Below are 22,432 nucleotides of genomic sequence, written 5' to 3' on the forward strand. Positions count from 1 at the left end.
CACAGCTTAAAATAGCTCTGAAAAGCAAAGGTAGAAGGAAATAAAACAAGATAGACTGGGTTGGGATTTGGGTTAATAAGACATCACAGACCTTTGAACTGAGATACGGGTACACGAGATTTTCTAGTTGGTGAGCCATAGGAAGTGACTGAAGAACTGGCTGAGTCCTCCAAAGGAGGAATGACTTCTTTTCCTTCAGTCGCTAGGCTTCCAGGGTAATGTGCCTGGTCATCATCTAAATCACTATGATTACCTTTGTGCGGTACCAAGTAAGAGTCTCTCACTGACACTGAATTCAGACTCTGTGCGTGTCCTTGTGGTAGTAGCGTAGCACTGACAAAGTCCTGCTTCAGTGTAGTACTTCCTTGTTTATATTCACAGCTTGGATCCACTGATAAAATGCCATTGGAACAATAAAAGTTGCCCATACTGGGTACATCTTTATCTTCAAATTGCATCATTTCCTGTTGATCCGTCACAGTTTGTTGCCCATTGTCTTGACGTCTCTCAGTAGAGTCAGTGAAGGGTCCTTGCTGGAGAAATTCTTCTGAAACAGAGCCTCCATCACATTCTTTGATCTTGTCCCCAACAGCTGTGAGATCCTCCAGGGCTTCACTGCGGATTAAGAAGGAGACAGGAAGGTCGTTCTCCAGGGACAGGCTTCTGGTGCGATCAGGACTGACTGGATGGTGGTGCAGATGCTTAGATGGGCCATTCCAGCTGGTCATCAGAAAGTGTTCTCCTTCTTCTTCTTCTTCTTCTTCTGGTATACTCTGGTCTATAAAGCCTCGACCCAGCTCTTGCCAATCTTCATCATAACCCCTTGAAGGGAAGTTGGCTGCTACATCTGGAAATATTGTCGCATGTGCTTTCAGAGTCTATGGCATAGAATCTTTTAGATTTCATGACCTAATGGAACCCTTTTACTGCTCAGGCATTATAAAAACAAGGACACAACTAATCATATTGATTAGTAATGTCCAACTAATCAATGCCACTTTTCCACAAGAAGAGAGGGCTGATTTAATATGAACAGAACTCAGACAGAGAAGGATAAATAAAAAAAATAAAACAATGGTATGATGAAATTATTATTTTGCTAGCCCTCTTAACCATATGAATATGAACACAGATAAGAGTTGAAAGGTGCATATAAAGGGCATTCTGTGAACAGTTTGGTTTCTGCGCTATATGTTAAAGACAACTAGTCTATATACTACACAGTACAAACAAAAAGCCACAAAAATTAATGTGGCATGGGGTGATGTACATTCATGGGAAAAAGAACGTACACCCTCCTTTAATTCCATGTTTTCAGTTATCAGGGCCTACATAATAATTGTGTGGTTCTCATCAACTTCTCTAAGCAAACAAATAACCTCAGGTGACAATAACAACAACAACAACAACAACAACAACAACAACAACAACAACAGATTTCAACATAGTAGTAATTTTTCCCCCCAAAGAGTAAGCCAACATTTATAAACCAGGTTGGGAAAAATAAGTACACCCTATAATTAAGTAATATATAGAACTAACTTTAGCAACACTATAGGTATTGGAATGATCATGTTCAAAACTTTTACTTCACATTACTGTTACTAAAGGTGGTTCTATAGGTCACTGGATTATTGGGTGTACATATTTCTTCCCACCTGGTTTCTGAATGTTAGTTAATTTTTGGGGAAAATATGACTACTTATTGAAATCTGAGGTTATTTGTTTGTTTATAGAAGTTGGCGAGAACGACAAAACCAAAACCAAACATAGGATTGAAGGAGGGTATACATTCTTTTTCCCATGACTGCACAAACACTATTAAATAGTGAATATATAGGGATGCTCCTATCCAGGACTGAGTATCAGCATTTGGCCAATATTGGCCTGAAGGTCTGCATCAGTATTTAAGAAGATTTGCCATATTTTCTCATGGTTTTAGTAGTTCAGAACACAATACAGATGGTGCATGTGAACATATAACAATAGTTCAGCACCATCGTTTGAATAGCTTTGCAATAGGAGCTTATGGTATCGCAGAATATTCTGGGATCTAAAATGGGGATAAGTGCATCCCTACTACTAGATTCTGACAAATGAATGTGATTTAATAAAAGAGACAAAACATTAACAGTACCTGTTGGAGATGTACCTGTGGGTCCTCCTGCTTGTTCATAAATGGGATGTATCCATAAGGGGAAAAAAAAACATTCAGGTTTTAGAGAACTGTAATTTAAAACCATTTTCACATGAATCCACAGCGGCAACAAAAGGAAAGCTGGGAAGGTAGCTGCAATAAATTGCCATTATTTGAATGCTGACAGGCAATGCATTTAAAAGCTTACACAGAATTATCTAATTACTGACAATACACCAACATAATAAAACAAATGCTTTGTTGTTGGAAGTGTAAAGCAAACTGTTTACTGTATTGGGGTGAAGCATAAGAGAAAGTAGTTCAGTGAAGCAGGAAAGAAAGTTTTTCTAAGAAGCTGTCATGACACGCCAAGCAGCTGTTGCTTGAGTGCCTTTGGCACTTTATTCAACATCACACCCATGTCACTGCAGCCATTAGAGCAAGGCTTGCAGTGGTAAATGAATTAGAAAATCCACTACATTATCTCCTGACTGAAAGAGTGTAAAAGGTTGATACCATGATAGCCATGATATTAAAACACACCAGGTTAGCTCTTCAGTAGGGAAATGGCTCTGGTTTGCATATAAAGTGCATTCACTTACAAAGGGAAAATAAATGCTTAAAAAGTAAGCAGATAGCTGCTGTAAACGCAACACAAAGGCAAAAAATTGTGGAGGTTAGTAATTGGTCCAAGGCGAAACCATAGCATTCCAGCAAAAAAGCAAAGCACATCGATCATGAAAGGCAGCAATCAGTGGTTGGTGGCGCCTACCACTCTGCCCATTTGAATCAGCAGGAGCAGATACTGGCTGAGCTTCTCCATGTGTTTCTGCAGAATCCACCAACCCCTCTATTAGACAACAATAGAGACCCTTTAATTAGTCAGGACCAACTATAGCTGCAGGTTAACTCTTTCAGGGCAAAAAGTAAAATGAGTCAAGAGACTTGCTTATATGTGCTTTTTGATTTATATCTTCAGGGTGAGTGTATATATAATATATATATATATATATATATATATATATATATATATATATATATATATATATATATATATATATATAAATTTACATTTATGTAAAAAAAAATCAATTCTGTGAAATGAGCTGTAAAATTTATGTCTGTTATTTCAGCATAGTTTTGAAGATGGTGATTATGTGAGTGCTTCTAAGCACTGAAGGGCAAATTTAAGAATTAAAAACAAAATAAGATGTTGTTTGTTTGTTTATTTACCACATTGCGCCTCCTTAATAAGGGAGGTGGTCTCATCCTGAGGAAACTCATGTGCTAAAGCTGACTCTTCATCGACCTGTTCTTCTGTAAAGCACCAAAATACAAGAAGACTTTAAAGGCTTTAAATATTCCGTAGATGATTTTGAGGCTATAGGCTCTGACACTTCAATTTGAGTGATATATATATATATCATATAGAAACATGAGATTTGAGGCTGTTTGTTTAAAGAGAGCTTAGACAAAATTCATAGGGGATTATTTAGCAGTTGTGCAGGATTGCATAAGAATGAAGTCATAAGTAAAGCACTGACTGCTCAAAATGCTCCTCAACCCAAACTTTACCATTCATAGCTTCATAAAAATGTAATCTCAGAGAGTTTTTCTTGCCATTGTCACCTCTGGCTTGCTCATTATGAATCAAAACCTACGTGTGGATTTCTGTAATGCTGCTTTGAGATATTCAGTGCGTTTACATGGACAACGATAATCCACTATTAACCCGATTAAGACAATACTCTGAATAAGAAACTACCATGTAAATAGCAGTTTTTAATTACGTTTACGAAGTAAACATAAATCGAATTAAGACATGTTGAGTACTCCTGTTTTAGTCGCACTATCGATGTGTATTACAGACATGTAAACACCTTAATCAATCTATTAACGTCGTGTGGGAGTTTTCACCGCATTTTGCGACAGGACACGTACACACACGGCAACGCTCAACCGTTTTATGGCAAAAAAGAGAGCACGGCTGTGTCCCAAACCGTGTACTTGCCTACTATAGGCCTGTAGTAGGAGAAATACATGTATCTCGGCTACTATATAGAAGGTAAGTACACGGTTTGGGACGCAACCCACGGCTACAAGGAGTTGTCTATTTGCACGTACAGCATGACAAATAATTAACCACACTAGAAGCGTTCATAAAAAAATTTAAATAAAAATGCCCAAAACTCATTCACTTTCAATAACCACTTTATCCTGATCAGGGTCATTGGAGCCTATCATGGGAACACTGGGCAAAAGGTGGGAAAACTGGAGAACTCAGAATAAACCCACACAGAAATGGGAAGAACCTGGATACTCCATATAAATAGTCACCTGAGCTCAAGGTTGAACCTGAGACCCTGGAGCTGTGAAGGAGCAGCACTACTTGCTGTACCACCCTGCCACTCAAGCACTATGCAGGTAAAATTACATTACATGAAATGATGATGGCTTTTGGGAACTCTGACATATTTGAAATTGTGGAACTGTACTCGTTTCAATACAGTTGCCAAGGCTATACAGTATCTGACGTTAAGCTAAGTAAAGATAGTACATTACAAATATTGTTTTGAGTCTGGTGAGCCTATTCCACATATTGTGATTACAATCAATGAAAAACGACACCTTAAACATTTGCAGTAAGACATTAGTCACAGTCAGTTTCATTACATTATATTAATTATTCAAATCAATTATAAAATTACTTTTCTGTAAATGTATGTTCATTTCAGTAGTCATTATATATTTTAAATGGCAATCTACAACCTACAGCATAATGTATGCTTTTTGTAAAAGTACATTATGTAAATTGGTTCAAGCATGGTTGACGCTAAGTCTAAGGCTAAGGCCTCTGCTTATAATCCAACAGATTTCAAGTCTGAATGTGTTAATTCAACCCGATTTTTAACCACAGATATCTGATCGTAACCACTCATTTCTTTGTTCTAAATCACTTCGAATTTAGTACATTATTGTGGGTATCTATGGAAACATGTAGGACCAAGTTTCTTTGCTGGAGACCAAGCTTGGGGTTGAAATAAATGCCGAACCAATTCACATGCAAATTCATGCCAGCCAAAGTCTTATCTCAAAAGGCTTATTCATGAAGCTAACTCACAGTGCTCATACTACCACAAAAACAACAAATTTTAAACCTTTAATCAATTGTGTTATACTGATCAAGAAAATAAACCCTCTTGCCACAAAAATAACTAATCATTAGCTTACGATTTATCAGTTAAGATAAAAAAAAGACAATTTATCCTAGTTAAAAACCATAATCCACCACAAGAAAGCTATCTAGGTTGTTTACAACACTAAAAAAAAGTTCAGAGGAAAACAACAGAGGAAAGTAACAGAAATCTCAGGGCTTCGAGCAAATTGCAGTGTTCAGCATGACACACACGCCCTCCTTATCAGCGGGAGCCATCTTAGTTTCACTAGTAAGCTTTATTATTGGGAAGAATAAAGTAATGCTAGCACTTGAGATCCAACTAACAATGAAAAAAAGTATGTTGACCGCTTTGTGTTTCACATAACCAACAACTCAAACCAAACTTTCAAAATGTCGAGGGTTTAAGGTGGGATGCCACTTATATATAAAAACACACTTCTATATATTTCTTTTAAAAAAGTAAAGCATTTGAAAGTGCCTTAAAGAACCCAAATCCACACAACAGGACACTTTTAAAGTCGGAATTCGAGTTTAATTATCAGGTAAACACTACTTTAAACAGTTTTAGTACAAATAGTTAAGCGTGCAACTAATTACCATGTCAAGTAAATACTCAGTTAAAATTAGAAGGCTTAAAAACAGGCAAGTAAACAAATAAGATGCAGAAACTGAACAAACAGTGAGGTTATTAAGTCATTCTAACTGCATGCCAAACCTAACAATTTTTTTAGCCTTTCATAACGTTCATAATGGGTTCATGCCATGCTACGACTCCTCACCAGAGGGGGCGCTCTCTACTTTAGAGACCTCAGTCTCTGATATTAGCTTATCTTCTGTCAGTTTGACTGAAGCTTCCTGGGACACCTCTGTAAGAAAAGACTTCACGGTTACTTTCACACATCAGGGAGGGTGCGTATGAAGTGCTCAAATACTGACAGTTTTTTCAAGGGTTTCTCCTAAATACGTTATCAATACCAATACTTACCTCAATAATATAGTGACAGACTCTTCTAAGTATTCTGCATCATGTCTACCACATGGCTCTTTTTTTTTTAAAAATCAACCTCACTCTAATTCTACACTCTAACACATACTCACTTTCTTTTGTGAAGCTGACACATGTACCATGTACCTGCAGCGCAGACTCTGAACAGTTTTTCCACCGTGTGTACGTCATGTGGTGGAAGGTAAAAGGGGAGAAACTGAGGAAAGCTAGGCTACGCACTACCGTGTGCAGGGGTCATGAAGGTGGTGAAGAGAGAACATTATGGTAGCACATACAGCATTTGAATGTGTGCAACACAAGGGAGGCTATTGTTTATAGGGTTGGCACACTTGCAAAAGGCTGTCAGTCAGTACCATGACTGTATCACTCTGTTTGTCTTTCCACATGTTATTTTATGCTGGCAGTGTCAACAGTCAACAGTTATGTTTTGAAATGATCAGGGCTACTTTAAATAGCTCAGCTGGCTATAGCCTTCACTGATCACATTACAATGTTTGCTAGTAATTCTGTGGCCATTTTGGACCTTAGCACTGAATAAATGATTAGAAGCTAGCAGCAGTAGAGTTTAAGTTACACCACGTTTACACTCAAGTCTTAATCCATTACAGCTGATAACTTCAGTTACAAGAGATACAAGATGCTTAAATTTAAATTTAAAACTTGAACGATGCTCATACTCAACTTCCTTTTAACGCGCTTTTGGTAAATGGTCTGCACTTATATAGCTTTTCTTTTTTTTTAACCTTCAGTTCTACAAAGTGTTTTACAGTGTTTCTCATTCACCCATTCACACACACACACACACACACACACACACACACACACACACACACACACACACACACACACACCCACCAACCAATGGCTACATAGCTGTTATGCAAGGTGCTAGCTTGCCATTGGGAGTAACTTGGGGTTCAGAGCCCAAGGACACTTCGGCATGTGGAGACATATGGGCCGGGAATCAAACCATCACCTACCACCTGAGCCACAGCCGCCCCACAGCACTGCTTGACTTTATGGTACACAATTATAGAAGAGAAAGTGAATTATACTATAATTGTACTATCCGTTGTCACCCAGATGAGGATGGGTTCTCTTCTTAGTCTCGTTTCCCTCAAGGTTTCTTCCTCTTGTTGCCTTCGGGAGCTTTACCTTGCTCATACGGGATGAATTTAAGTTTGAATTTTATATCCAGACTTTCTGTAAAGCTGCTTTGGATTGAAGTTGTTATGGGAAAATACCCACTACACAAGATTCATGTTCATATCTCTTAGTGATTGAATAAACAACCAATATGAACTAGTAATAGTAGAGCCAATCTTGCTGGAATGTTTAAAAGTCTGATAGCCTCATTCACATTTTTGCATGTTTTAACTGGACTGAGAACCAGCCATGCTACTGTCTGTTTTTTTTATTATTTTTTTTAAAGTTAAATGATCTATTTCCACTACACACACACTACACACACACACACACACACACAAACATCTGTTTATAGCAGGGCTGAATCAGTACCACATACTACACTAGTACAGAGTTCTAAGAGGAGGCTGACCCACATGCCAGGATTACAGAACAGAGGATCCAGCTGCAAAGCCTGGATTGAGGGCCCTGTTAAGCATGGCCTTGTTGTCTTTGTGTAAAGAGATTAATACAAAAGACTACATCAGAAAGCCACTGCCACACCAGCTGCACCACAAAGCAAATATAAGAATTAATAGATAAACCCCTATGAAAGGTCTGGACATTATGATTCCAAATATAGAAAAGCAAAAGAAATTCAAGCAATATAGACGTTATAATCAGAACTGTATTTTGATGCCACGTCAAATGTATTCACATGCATTTTGGCAGGTTTATAATGGAAAATGTCATGTAGCAATAGGATTTAGCATTTATGCTGATTAGGAATAATACCTGCCAAGTTCATTAATGAAGCCTAATTGTTTTATTCAACACTTTTTAACTGTGAGTAGCATATCACATTATTTTTCACACATGACCCAAGATAGAATTTCATCGCTCATGACAATGGCACTATTATCCCATGCAGGCACAATGAACTCTGTTTAGGAATAGACTTGAATGTCAGATTTGATTCATCTGCTATTTTAGCAGCTTGCTCATGGCAATGTCCCCTTCAGAGACAATTACATTTGTCCTTTGACTTTATTTAGTGTGCAGTGCGAACAGCACAGACGTACAGTAAGGTCCAAAATGTCATGACGATGAAGATTTCTCAGACATCTATATTATGGATTTGGTTTTAAATAGGGTTTTGTTGAATTATAAATATTAACTGAATATATTTAAAATTTTAATAAGGCGTTTGGACTTTATCCATTCTCTTGTTAGGATCCTAACACAAGAAACAGTCAGCAGCCCCTCAATGAGTTATACGAAATAAACTGCATAGTTTTGGTCAGCTTGGAAAAACTTCCCAGTAGCCACCTCACCTTTCATTGGACTGATGCCATTCTCCAACTGCTCCCCATGGTGACGGTCATTGATGGTCATGCCAGCGAAGGAGTTCGCCATGGCATCGGCCGAGTTGCAGTGGTTAGAGTGGCTGTTGAACGAATCGTGCTGCTGGTCCATGGCAAATAAGGATCAGTCTGAAAGAGTAGAGAGGAAATGTTGAAGGGAGGCTACATAGAGATCCAGGAATAAAAAGAGAGGGGTGGGGGGTAGAGAGAGAGAAAAGAGGAAGAATTTATTAGCATTTGGCTTGGAGAAGACACACTTCCCAAGCACAATAGTCAAATTCCAGATAGATATAACCTGAGGACAGGCAGAAAATCCATAGAAGTCCAAGTTTCTGTACATTGATGAGCCATGCGCTCCGTAGCTCTCAAAGTGTTGGGCTTGTATCAATAGAAATCATTCACAAAGATTGCCATCATCTGCTGGAATCATGGGCTCAATGTAAACAGACCCAGGACCTGTTCAAGCTATTTATATGTGCCAACATGTAGGTCCAGCATAGGGTTTCAGACACACTCACAAAAATAGTGCAGTCAAGCAGACGTCAGTGGCCTCTCTTACACCAAGAGCCAACACTTCCTCTTAACTGCGACTGCTTACCTCATTGTAAAAGCAAATACACACACAAACGGGTCAATCCACTCATAAGTGCATGTTATTAGTGAAAAGAGCGAGCCCTGGTCAACTGAGCACATTGCAGCATTCGTCTTGTTTAGGCCACATCAAGAACTAATGTTCTAATGTTCCTCCACATTTTTATTACTGCATGTGATAATTACATGGCTCACATGTTTAAACGTAGGGGTGAGAAGGTCGTGTATAAGCCGGCAGCCTATGATTGGACGAGATTTGGAAATACAAAATGATTATACATCCTGCTTAATGCTTATTTTTTTTTTTTTTTTTTTTTACTGTTCCTCCTTCCTTACGTTCTTTGACACGTCAGCCACAGGCACACAAATATGACATGGACAGCCCGGTCCTCTAGACAGACTCTCACATGTACATCTATTTGCCCTCTGAGCTCAGTGTGTCTCTCCATATATATTCAAGTCCAAGTCTAGACATGCAATCAGAAATGTGGAGATAGCGGCAATTCCTTAGTGCATTAGGAAGAATGCTACCCTCAGGTCATGTGCTTAAACGTGGTGTTTGAGGGGAAAAGTGGAAAGACCTTGATTAAGCCCTGAACCCTGCTACAGAGCTTAACTCTTTCCTTAACCTTACTTTCTGGACAAATGTCCATCTAGACAAGCAAGGACACCTGTCTCTACACGGTGCCAGATTAGGACTGCCTTGGGAAGCAGACATACTGTTTGACCAAGCTCCCTTGGGAGATCTGGAATCATTCAAACTGAAGGAATATTTTGTCATCAATGTATGAAGAAACAGCCTATAACAGAGAACAACTTGTTCATTCAACCCTTTTCATCTCAACATTTCCAGCCAAACACCGGAGATGTGTCACACAAGGAAAAACAGAGAGACTGAAAGAAACACTGAGACACACAGCCTGGGAAAAATCTCACCTGGTTTATGTGCCTCTACGATACGCAAACCTTACAGAACACGTGATGTTTGCACTAGGATCCGGCTGTCTTGAGATGACCTTTTGCTTCTTCTCTCACTGGCTGCTACTCCTGTCAACCATCTTGGAACCAAATCAGATTTTTGACACTTCCACTCATCTCTCCACTGGACTTTTCCTGCTGATTTAGTACTCCGCTCTAAGGACAGCTGGAGATCACCTCGTACTTACACAGGGAGGTGTCTTTGTTTGGTGTTTTATTGGAGGGGAGGGCAAAGGTAGGCATTTAAAGTGTCAAGTGTGTATAAGTATGGCTTAGTAATCCAGGCTTGGCTCAGCTTCTGTTTCTTCAGCAAACCCACCAACGCAGGAGTGAGATGAAGGCTGGTGTGAAGTCTTAGATAAACATTGATATTGACACAGCATTGGAAAGACACACCTCATTTTACCGTCATTACACATAGAAAACACACAATTTTTCAGATCACAATTCATATTTGTATATGTATAGAAAGAATCCCTAAAAGGTTTATATGAATTTCTCTCACACACACACACACACTCACACGCACACACACACACGGTAGCAATGATGCTTTTCTGGCACATGTTTTTTTTTTTTTTTTCATGGCACATATTTAATGCTTGTTAGTGTGTGAGAACAAAGCCTCAAAACCAAATGGCTGCACAGCCTGTTATTTGTGCTTCACGGGTTTCTAGACATGTGTTACTATGAGGGTGTGTCTGACAAGACACAGCACCTAAGGATAATTACAAACCGTGACTGGATGATTCTATGAGATGGGTCACCTACCAAATACTGGCTTGTGGATTAAACATTCAAGTCTAAGAGACATTACTAAAGCCATAGAACAGTGTTAGGTAACCATCCATGCGTTCCCTTACTGCTGGGTGAAATCACTGTCAAATTCAGTGACCTAGAAACACATTTCACTGCCAGACGTTCACATTCAAATAGAGTTGATACAGTGGTACATAAATATTCACCCCTCTTTAACATTTTGTAGTATTACAACCAAGTCCTGAAATGTACTTAATTGGGATTTTGACCCAAATGTACACAAAACAGCTGTTAGCCTCTTCTTTGCTTCTTTGACTAATGCCCTCTTACCTGGCTCTTCAGGGTTATGCCATAATATTTCTATTTTTTAATAAAGGATTTATTGGTGCTTCATGGGATGTTCAAAGTTTGAGATTTTTTTTTAAAATAACCAAATCCTGATTAATAATTTTCCAGAATTTGTCCAGTCTTATCTTAATGATGCAGTTTTAATTTATTTATTTATTTATTTATTTATTTTAGGAATGTTCTCCAACAAATTCTGGGGCCTTCCAGGAACAGGTGTATTTATAGAGATCTTGAGACACGTGACACTTTAATTGCATACATTTGGAACCCATTCAACTAATTATATCACTTTGGGCATCTGGATGCACCAGACCAATTTACAGCCCAATTTAAGGGTTTCACAGCAACACAAGAAGTCTGAATACATCTTCTACAATCACAAGTTTTAGATTTATACAATAAAAACGAAATATTTTATTCGTAAATTATTTTGCAAATGATTTTCAGTAGCGGTGGCGGTTCAATATAGATTTATGCCATTACCAAGGACATAAGGCGGAGATGGTTCCAAGAGCCCTGAGCAGCCAAGTAAAAAAAAATAAAAAATTGTCCAAAATTTCTACTAGCTCCCCTGGCAACTAGTGCCTTTAAAAAGTTTTGTCCTAAAATGTCTGTACTATTGTTGATGCTGAGACTGAATCATCAGGGCTTATGGTGTACCACTTAAGAGATTATATGTTTTGTTGACCCAGAATTACACAGCAAAACCATGCTCACTCAGGGCATGCAATGTGCGTGATTGAGGATGCTGCAGGACCAGGATGCTTCCTTCATGGATGACTGCCCTTGCCTCTCTGACCTAGCTTTACTCAGCATCGTTTTCCTTCCTCGATCTTATCTTGATCTGCCTATTCTCTCCAGATCTCTTTCGCCATCTTTTCGTTTCTCTCTCCCAGCCTGCTTTGTGAAAAAGCGACCAATTACACAGTAGCTCTAATGTAAGTCCATAGAGAGATGAGAGAATGCCTAAATGGATACTTGCATATCAAACTACCCTAAGCAAGACGCTGTCTGACTCACTGTGTATTTGTGGCCAGGGGAAGCTTGAATGGTCAGTTGACTGTCTATAATTAGGTCTGGACATTATTTGACAATATGATGCTGATGAAAAATTAAATAAGAATATGATATAGTTTTCCACTGGGTTATTACTTGTGCTACTATTGTTTTGTTGTTGCGTTATTAGCAAACCCTACACATTATGATGAATATCATGTGTCATCAAAATGCCTGCAAGAATTATGATATATCTTTGCCATCTAGCCTGCTGTTGAAATTGTACCAGCTTTGCAGTTTCAGAAGTTGGCTATAAAATGTTGCCAGACTATCTACTGATGATGTCTATTCAGTGGTGAGAGGAAATCCATATTACATTATCTGGCCTCCTTTACCAAAATAAAGGATGCTGTCAAAGAATATCACCTGGAATCAGTGTTTATTGCATTACACTGGTAATGAAAATTTTAAAATACACAGACAGATAAAAGACAAACATACCAGTGCTAACATCATGCGCAGTTCTCATTTCTGCCATTCTGTGTGCTCCATTCAGTGTAGTTTTGTAAGCTGAGGTAGTCAAATCAGGTGGAGAAAACTTTTTCGCCCTTTTTTTGTTGCCCAGTATACAGCTGTTGTGTCTTTACACAGGAAAGAACCCTGAGCAGCGAGAAAGATGTAGCATTCCTGAAAGGCCCCAGCAAAACACTGGGAAACGGGACCATGTGGAATCTCATAAATGTGAACTTCTGGAATTCGGTTCGTCATGGTTCTGCTGGGACGACTAATGGCCTAAGTCTATGCAGCTGCACATTTACAATGAACAACATGGCCTGTGGCACTGATTCTTATCTCAGCCTGCCATGCCAGCTTGTCTGGGGAGGACACTGGTGTTGTAACAAGCTTATACCTAATTCCCCTCTGTCGTTCCAATTAAACACTGCAATGCAATGCAAGAATGCTGCTTTGAGAAGTCATTGAAAAAGTTTTCTTCTCTTTGAAAGCCTGCCAATATCAGGGTAGCACTTTACAATGACAGTACATGAGTAATCATGCACAAATACCTAATTAATATTTACTTAAATAGGAATTAGTGAAGAGTTAAGGCATGTACTAATCACAAACTAATAAAGAACTAACCTTAACTACCATGTGAGTCTCATGCGTGAATAACGACCACCTTAAGCACGTTAGTACATGTTAATGTCTTAATTAACATGTATGTGTGAACTAAATCAGATTTCACTCTTGTGGGCAAAGGAGCAGTGCCCTGCGCCCTATCCACCCAGAGCACATATTAGTACTCTAGTGGGATTTGAAGAGAAATGGATGGAGAATGACATAAAACTGATTGAGATGAAATTACTGGTGTTCATTATTAGTGTCTTTCTATGTTCGATAAGGAGGATCGATGTAAATGATTAAATTAATAATCCAGCACCATCTAGCAAACATGTACTAACATGTACTTAAGGTGGTCGTTATTCACGCATGAATTCACAAGACTCACATCATCGCTAAGGTTAGCTCTTCATCAGTTCGTGATTGGTACATGGCTTAACTCATCATTAGTTCATATTTAAGTATTAATTCAGGTATTAGTGCATGATTATTCATGTACTGTTACTGTAAAGTATTACCAGTATCAGTGCAGGCTTTTCTACAGAGAGCTTATTGATCATAGAATGTTGCATGGTGTGGTACATATTTTTAAGGCAGTGCTGAGTAGAGTCTTTTTAATCTAAAAAGTAGTAAGTGTGCATTATATGGAGTTGACTGTGGGATCAGAAAATGTATTCTCTATTAGGAAGCACTGAGCAGGAGAACAGGAAAATTACCATTAATCTGTACTGCAAGCTATTGGTCTGAAATGTGCTGTTTATGACTTGCACTATGAGGCGGGATGAACTTTGACTGGGAGGGAAGGGATTCTTGGCACCAGAATATCAGGATGTTTAAAGGCAAAGTCAAGAAAACAGTGCTATACCATACATACACTGAGACTCCAGTCAAGCTGCATAGTTTAAAAAAAATCATATAAGTCTTACTCTTAGTCAAACGCTATACGCATGCCATATATTGTATATATAAATATATGAATTGTATGTTGCATGCTGCCACATGAATGTTGAATGTCCTTGCACTGACTTGTTTCGATTCCTGTGTTGCTTGTACTGTACATTTTCTGAGGTCTGATGAAGAATAATATTATACGCATTCACATTGCAAATGTACATATATTATGTAAATCCTGTCTCTTAGAATGAATTTGCCTTGACTTACAAGCAACTACTGCTTTCATCGGGACTGTGACCTCTTAGTTCTAAATTTGTACATCGATTGTCTCAATGAATTGCCTTTAACTGTAGTGTAAACTGTGGAATTAAATACTGTCCTTATTTCTTACTTCCACATTCCATCTCTGCATTAAATATGCAAGTAGAACACCAAGGTAAAGGCACTTGAACAGGTATTATGTTTTTATTTATTTACCGACATCATGATAGAGTACTTTATATTCAAAAAATAAACATCAGCTTTCAGAACTTCTTGCAACTGATTTAGATTATGTAGGAAAACCCTCTAATGAGTTATTAAACTTACATTTAGTATGATCATGTCCAGGCCAAATAAATCTAATTACCCATGTGTAGTCATTTCTACATTTCAGTAGGGACTCTCAAATATGATCCTACCTGATTCGACCCATTAATTGATTCCCCGGGATCAGAAATTGTTCATGAGCAGAAAAATTACCATGCTTTGGACTTACTTGCGCTACAGATGTGCCGTACTTAGGATCTCAAACAACAAGATGCTCATATTGTGTTCTATCACGGATAAAAATATCTCCCTAGGAAATGAACCTAAATGTAAGTGTAAATGAGTTACCAGTTTTAAAAACTGGCTGAGAAAGTGTCCCTTCTCCATGAGCACGCTTGTAATGCCACCATGCAATGTCTGTTTCACTTCTTTTTCTTAAACAGATCACCAGCTCTTGAAATGTAGGCACATGTATTCACTCAGGTCTAAATATGCTACTACCTCAAGCATGTTTTCCTAATCCAGTCGTGCAGAGCCTCCAGACGGTTCATATGTTTGAACTGGTTTCCAAGACCGAGCAATGAAGAACAATGAACACAGCAGAAATGTGGACCACATGGTATAGTCCCTTGAGGATTGGATTGGAAAACAATGGCTTAAGATGCATCAATGGATTCAATGAAGATGTCATCTGTCAATAGAAGGTATAGCTGTAAAATCAGGATGGCTGCTCTTCCCATTGAGAGCAATGCCAAGGCTCTATTTCACCCCATCTCCAATCCAATTAGGGCCATGTGGGTGCAGGATAACAGGCTTAATAATGAGCACTCCATGTGCCATATATGCGCATCCTCATGCATGATACACATCTACACACAATCATCTCTTGCTTATTATCATTTTGCATGGGTTTGACTATGATTGACGACAACGCCAAGCACAGTCAGGTGCACGACCATAGCCGATGTCATAGAAAATCATCTCGAACCGACAAAGGGAACATATTTTCACCTAAACCCGAATAGACCCCGGTTCGGAAACGCGCTTTTGCGCAAATTTAAACGTCTAAAATGAGCACACGCGACGGCGATGAGATGCTTTGTACGCTTTTACGCATGGCGAGGCGTTCATTGGGAAAAACACACAATGCTCCAATAAGAACAACATGAGCTCTCATTGATCTAAATACAGCAGGAAATGAGAATAAACAAACAAATAATATTTTTAAAAAAACGACATTCTGAAAAGAAAAAAAACTAACAAACACTACATTTGATAACAGAATGGGAGAAAACCAGGTCAATTACAAGGCTACATGGTTATATATATAAATATATATAGCCTATATATATGGGAGTGGAAGTGCCATAATAAATGCCGTTACACTGGCGGCTCTCTGGGAATAAGGTGTAAAGGCGGGTTCATTCTCAAGCCGTTCCCTTTTATAGACGTTTTTATAGCATTTTGTAATTTAAGATCTCTTCTGCGCTATTCCGAGCAATAGTTTATTTATGTGCGGGCCCGACCGTCTCAAGAAAAAATAAATAAATAATAAATAAAAGATACAGAGCTACACATTATGCGCCGCTTTTAAAACCAGGCAAGGTCCTAAACAAATGATTCCTGATACATCCGCGTCGAATGCAACAAAAATAATAAATAAAGCAGTGACAGAGGAACGAGCATGGCTTACCTGCCCTGCCGACGGCGTTATTGTCTCTCTGCAGCTGCAGTCGCACACACTGTTGCCTGGTGCACTTCCGTCAACGACCTGATGGAGGCCAGGGGCGCTATAAGCACACTAGAAGACACTGCTCTGGCTCTGAGCAAGGACTCGGACCCTCAACGGCTCAGTTTTATAAATAAGATAAATGTAAGTCGCATAGGATGAGGACGTCTGCGGTAAAATTTGAATGTTTTTGTGGGTTTTGCTCAACATATTCAGATGGACATATTTGCTCATCAATATATATTCTCAGTGGTTCCTGACATTTTGGACATGCCCAAATATTTATATACCTACTTCATAAACGTCCACTGTATATATATTCATGATCTCACTTTTAATTTTAATTAATAAATTTAGTAAATGATTTGGGATAGTCAATAGACCATATACAGGTCTGCGTTTAAAATTGAGTGGCACAGTGGGGCAGTGGGTTGTGGTGCCACCTTACAGCTCTAAGGTTCCTGGTTTGATAGGTTTCCTGAGCTTGGGTTACTGATATACAGAGTTTCTGTGCATGTTCTGTCTTTGTATGCATTGGTTTCCTCCCACCTGTAAAAATATTCAAGTACTCTGAATTGGTGTGCACGAGTTTGTGATCATGGTGTTCCATCTGCCTTGCAGCCAGTGTTCCAGCCATAGGCTCTGGCTCTACTGTGACCCTGACCAGGATAAAGTAGTTGCTGAAGATGATTGAATGAAAAGTTTAATATGGATCTAGCTTACACTGGCATTGTATAACTTCCAGCTTTCCAGTACACTTCCACTTTCAAGCTTAGGAAGGAATTCACTAAACTATTGTTCATTTTATTTAACAGATTACAGTACGACATACTGTCCCCTCAACTACATCAGCATACGCAGTCTCACTAATCATTGAGTAGTGGATGTGATTAGAGACTTGTGGGAAAGAGAATGTGTCAGATTTCCATTACCTGTTCTATATATTACTGAAAAAAACACACAATTTAACTTGACAGGGTTACAGTTGGGTCAAGATGAAAATAGTTTAAATTATCTCTGAGGTTTCATTCAGAGTACACTCTCTGAGGTTTCATTCAGAGTACACTTTTGAACTGAATTTCTATTCACCATGTGTGATGAAGACAGCTAGTGAGTTGGTAAGCTTGCTGGTCATTAGCTTGCTCACATAAGCAAGCTGTAAAATAAAGGTCAACATATTTACAGGCTATATTCAGAACATTTGATAAATCATAAATAAATTAAATGAAAACACCCCGAAAGCTCATACAAACAAGTGAATGTAAAAGTATGCTGAGACCAGTAAAGGAACTCTGGTAAGGAAAGTTCTGGGCACATGCGACCTGGTACACACCAAAAATGTTGATGATCCTGGCTCCATCCATGCCAACGTAATCGTGTTGTACTTGAGTCTGGGATACTAGTGTTTGGAGACACACTAGCAATGGTGGTCAGAGTTCTGTGTATTAGCAGCATTATAACACAAGTAGCCTATGCAGACACAACTACAGCTGTTCCTAAATGTCCATTCACTGGCTGTGGTCCAAACCAGTTTCTAGCAAATCAGAGCCACAAAATCACAATTTTCTGAAAAATGAGGTGCTGATAAATGTTTTAGCTGTTAAACTGGTAAAAATTTAGTCAGGAGCCTTCACAACCAACGCAGTAGAATACCAGTATGGTACCAGTAACCAGAACACAAAATATCCAGTGCAACTTTAGCACAAAATTAGGATGCTGTAGTAAATATATGCTCTGCTATCAGGCAATTCCTTCATAAATGCTGCCCTGCTTTTGCGTGTATTAGCCTAGAACAAAAATCATGAGCACTCTGAATTGTTAAAGTGACCACAGAGCTGGTATCAGTTATTCACTTCGATTTGAATTCTTCTTGAATTAAATGTTCATATCTCACTAATTGCCATACCTCATATAATGGTTCACAATGCATCATGTAAAAAATATCTGTGTTTACATATTCTGTTGTGGCGCTGATCTGGCATCACAGGGTTTTGTCATGTCATTACTGCAAACACAGTGAGGCTGAGACATTTGTGAGATATCTCAAGACCATGGAATTTCAAGGCCTGACTTTTCTTAAGTTTTACACAAAAATAGTGCTTAAAAATAAGTAAATACACAGGTTGTCCCCAAAGTCACCATACATAGGGGATTTTTTTTTATAGCAAAATGTCTTACAACACTTTTACCTACTTAGTTTATTTTATATATATATATATATATATATATATATATATATATATATATATATATATATATATATATATATATATATATATTTCAGATAGTCTTTAAGAATGCCTCTGACAAAATAAGAATGTATTGAATTCATTCTCATGGCTGGATCAGGAAGCTGCTGCTTTAACAAGAAATATGGCAAGCACATCACACATGACACTGTCGCCAAACTTACTAACAAATTCAAAAACTGGAAGTGTTGCAGACCAACTGAGAATTGGACATCCACAAACATCTACTGATGAAGGCACTACCGAAGGGGGTGCTGGCAAATATAGTCCCCTGTGTAAGGAGACTTTTGGGGCACTCTTTATTTTAATACTCTGCTTATTGGAGGTAAAAACTATACGGCTCAATATCACAGAATATTATAATAGTCAGATTGAAAGTTCCAAGATCTAAATGCAGTATTTTGATCAGATTTCAGCCACCAAACCTTTTTAGCATTCCACTTGAATGGAATTTGTTCACATTTGACATATAGGAAACATGTGCTGAGTCGAAGCTGACCATGATACAGCAGCGCTTTCCATCTTTTTCCTTTTTCTTAATATATTCTCTTGAGACTTTTGTTTGCATTTATCAGACTTCACTGGCCTGAGAAAATCTGCACAGTTAGGAAATCTCAGGAGATTCTTCTGTGATTCAAATTGCTGTGAGAATGTTGGGGACCACCATTTTTCTGTCTCTCTCTCACGCACACACATTTTTTTTTTTTTTGGAAATAAGCCCAGGAAAACATCTGCCACTTTAGCTTCCCACAGTTGAGGAAAGGGATTTGTCTCAGTGCTGGGTGTCTGTGTATCCAGATCATGGTGTATGAATCTGAGGTCACCGCTTTGAGTACCTGGACAGCATTAAACTTATGATAGGAGAGACAAGCTCTGCACTTTATGGACTATGGCTAGTGCACAAATAATATACATGCAAAGCATTTAGTCAAAGTGCAGATAAAGAGTGTGTCTTAATGCAAGCTGGGGTTTGGGGGTGTGGGAGGTGGGGGTGGGAGTTTAAATAAATAATGAAGATGTGCTAAACATTGATCAATAACCCAAGGAGATCTGTTATACAGCAGTGTGATTATGGTATAGTGCTGACTGTAAATCCCATGGTTGGCCAGTAGAGGTCAGTAGAGAACATGACATCGTCAAAGAACAATCTAGAAGCTGATGACATCAACGCCAGAAGCCAATATACACATCAAAAAGGTGGAACCCACACACACACACACACACACACACACACACACATATTATTTGATTATTACTGGGGAGGCAATCTTCTGTTCATTTGCACCATAATTCTAAAACAAAACCCAGTTTTAATTGCAGCTTCTGTCATAAAAGGCTGCACTAAACACGTGTTTACTCTTATTTTATATTCAGTATATTAGTGCTGCTGTCGTTTACTGTCTGGTCCTTAATATTATTTTCCATTTTTTCTATATTAAACTTGACTAATATTTTTTTTTAAAAGAAAATCATACTAAGAATTAAGGGAAGTAATATGAGGTAAATTAAAAATATATATATAAAACAATTAAAAGAATCTCTGTAATTTTTAGCATGATTTCAGATAAAAATTTTTTGGTCACTCACAGAACCATACACAGTATGACATGCAGTGAAATGCTTTTTACTAGTGTCAGGTGACAAAAAAAAAAGAAATGATTTACATTAAACGCAGGTTTTACTTGTATAGAAACAGAAAAAGAATATATAAAAATATGATATAAAAGATAGATGGCATAAAGGTATGGATTTTATGCAGAATAAAGTGCAGATGTGTGCAGTTGTATTGACATTTAATTGAGGTGGTTGCAGTGGAAAAAGCTAATATAATTTATAATAACAATATTTATAATATGGGATATGCAGTGTATAATAACAGTATGGGGTATTGTATTGTATCAATGTATGGGGTTGTGTGAATTGTAATTTATATATTTATGTACTTATATTATTTATGTATATTGTGTTACATTTTATTATGATTTCTATATTTTAGATAAAAATTAAGCACCTGAAGCTGTCATAAATTAATTATTTAATTATTATTATTATTATTATTATTATTATTATTATTATTATTATTATCTGCTTCATGCCCAGTGTTCCTTGGAAGGCTCTTTATACAGTGAGACCCTGATCAAGAAGTGGGTACTGATGATGATGATGATGATTATCTATCTATCCATTTTTTGTACCGCTTATCATACACAGGATCATGGGGAGCCTGGAGGGGCACAGTAGCACACATATTCACATGCTACGGGCAATTTGGAAGCACTGATCAGCCTACAACACATGTCTTTGGACTGGGAGGGGAAACCAGAGTACCCAGAGGAAACCATCAAAGTACAGGGAGAACATGCAAACTTCGCGCATGCAGGGTGAATGCGCAAAGGCAGGAATTGAATCCCCAACCCTGGCGGTGGGAGGCAAACGTGCTAGCCAATAAGCCACTGTGCCCCCTATTATTTCTTTCTTCTTCTTCTTCTTCTTCTTCTTATTATTATTATTATTATTATTATTATTATTATTCAGTAGCTAAACCTTGTTGTTTTTAGAGCCAACTATAACACCTATTAGTCTACGATTCTTCAAAAAACTGGACAGATTTCTTCTTGCACACCACTAGGTGGTATGTGTGAACCATTCATGACAATTTCTACTAACAGCAGTGCAATCTTTTTCTTTCGTTCTTTTTTAAGAATTATTTGCACATATGAACAATTTGAATATATAATCAGTTCTAAGTAAAGGAAAGAGAAAGACTGAATGTTTGAGTCCATGATACTAGGTCTACTCTGCTTTTGAAGCTGTTAAAACTTGGCTGGGTTCTGGTCCTGTTACGCTGTCATTGCGCCTCCATCTTCACTTCCCCATTGTGACATTCCTGTTTTTGTGCCTGGTGGCAGCTTAGCAACTGTTGCTTTCAAACTAAACCCCTTTTAAATTTGTATAAAGAGGCAAAGACATTGAGATGCTTATATTTTATGCTTGCAGAGGCCTGGAATCTAACCAGGAACTTTTCTATGTAGTTTACTTATGTACAGATTAAAATCAGTGGATCATACTCATTTGTACATGTGTTGTGTGCAATTACTATAAGATACATTCACACAACAACATCTGTTGTGTTTATAAAAAGTACCAAGCCAGGAACAGTGTAAAGATTTTTTCCCAGTGGAGCCCGGTTTCAGAATGTGCCTGTCTGGTGAAAGAGTTTTATCCTCACTTTGTCCTTATCCTGGGACTGCCTCCTATTGCGACTGTCAGAAGTGTACAGAGAGCTATTGCAATCATACTGTCTCCCATGAGTAATGATGTTGCTCTCAAATACCTTTTTCTTTATTTTTAAATTTACATTTCACGTTTATCCGATGAGATTTACAAGTGAGGAAGAATCCAGTTCATGCAGTTGAAGATGTAAGAGC

At 38.1% G+C, this 22,432-nt stretch overlaps 1 protein-coding gene across 23 annotated transcripts in view; it reads right to left on the reverse strand.

Annotated features, from left to right (window-relative positions):
* Positions 1–16,851, reverse strand: part of mapta (microtubule-associated protein tau a) — a 30,146-nt gene extending 13,295 nt beyond the window's left edge. For 6 of the 23 annotated variants that reach the window (XM_047159230.2, XM_047159233.2, XM_047159228.2 and 3 more), the window contains exons 1-7: positions 16,720–16,851; positions 8,781–8,939; positions 6,095–6,181; positions 3,371–3,454; positions 2,910–2,987; positions 2,138–2,167; positions 92–847 (exon numbers count right to left, since the gene is read on the reverse strand). In XM_047159230.2, coding sequence (XP_047015186.2) covers positions 92–847; positions 2,138–2,167; positions 2,910–2,987; positions 3,371–3,454; positions 6,095–6,181; positions 8,781–8,922 — 1,177 coding nt within the window. In that variant the 5' untranslated portion in view covers positions 8,923–8,939; positions 16,720–16,851. The other 17 variants (XM_017484079.3, XM_017484075.3, XM_053684831.1 and 14 more) reach the window with 17 other exon arrangements.
* Between the last annotated feature and the right edge of the window lie 5,581 nt (positions 16,852–22,432).

The sequence above is a fragment of the Ictalurus punctatus genome, chromosome 13, assembly GCF_001660625.3.
Source record: "Ictalurus punctatus breed USDA103 chromosome 13, Coco_2.0, whole genome shotgun sequence".
Classification (NCBI taxonomy): domain Eukaryota; kingdom Metazoa; phylum Chordata; class Actinopteri; order Siluriformes; family Ictaluridae; genus Ictalurus; species Ictalurus punctatus.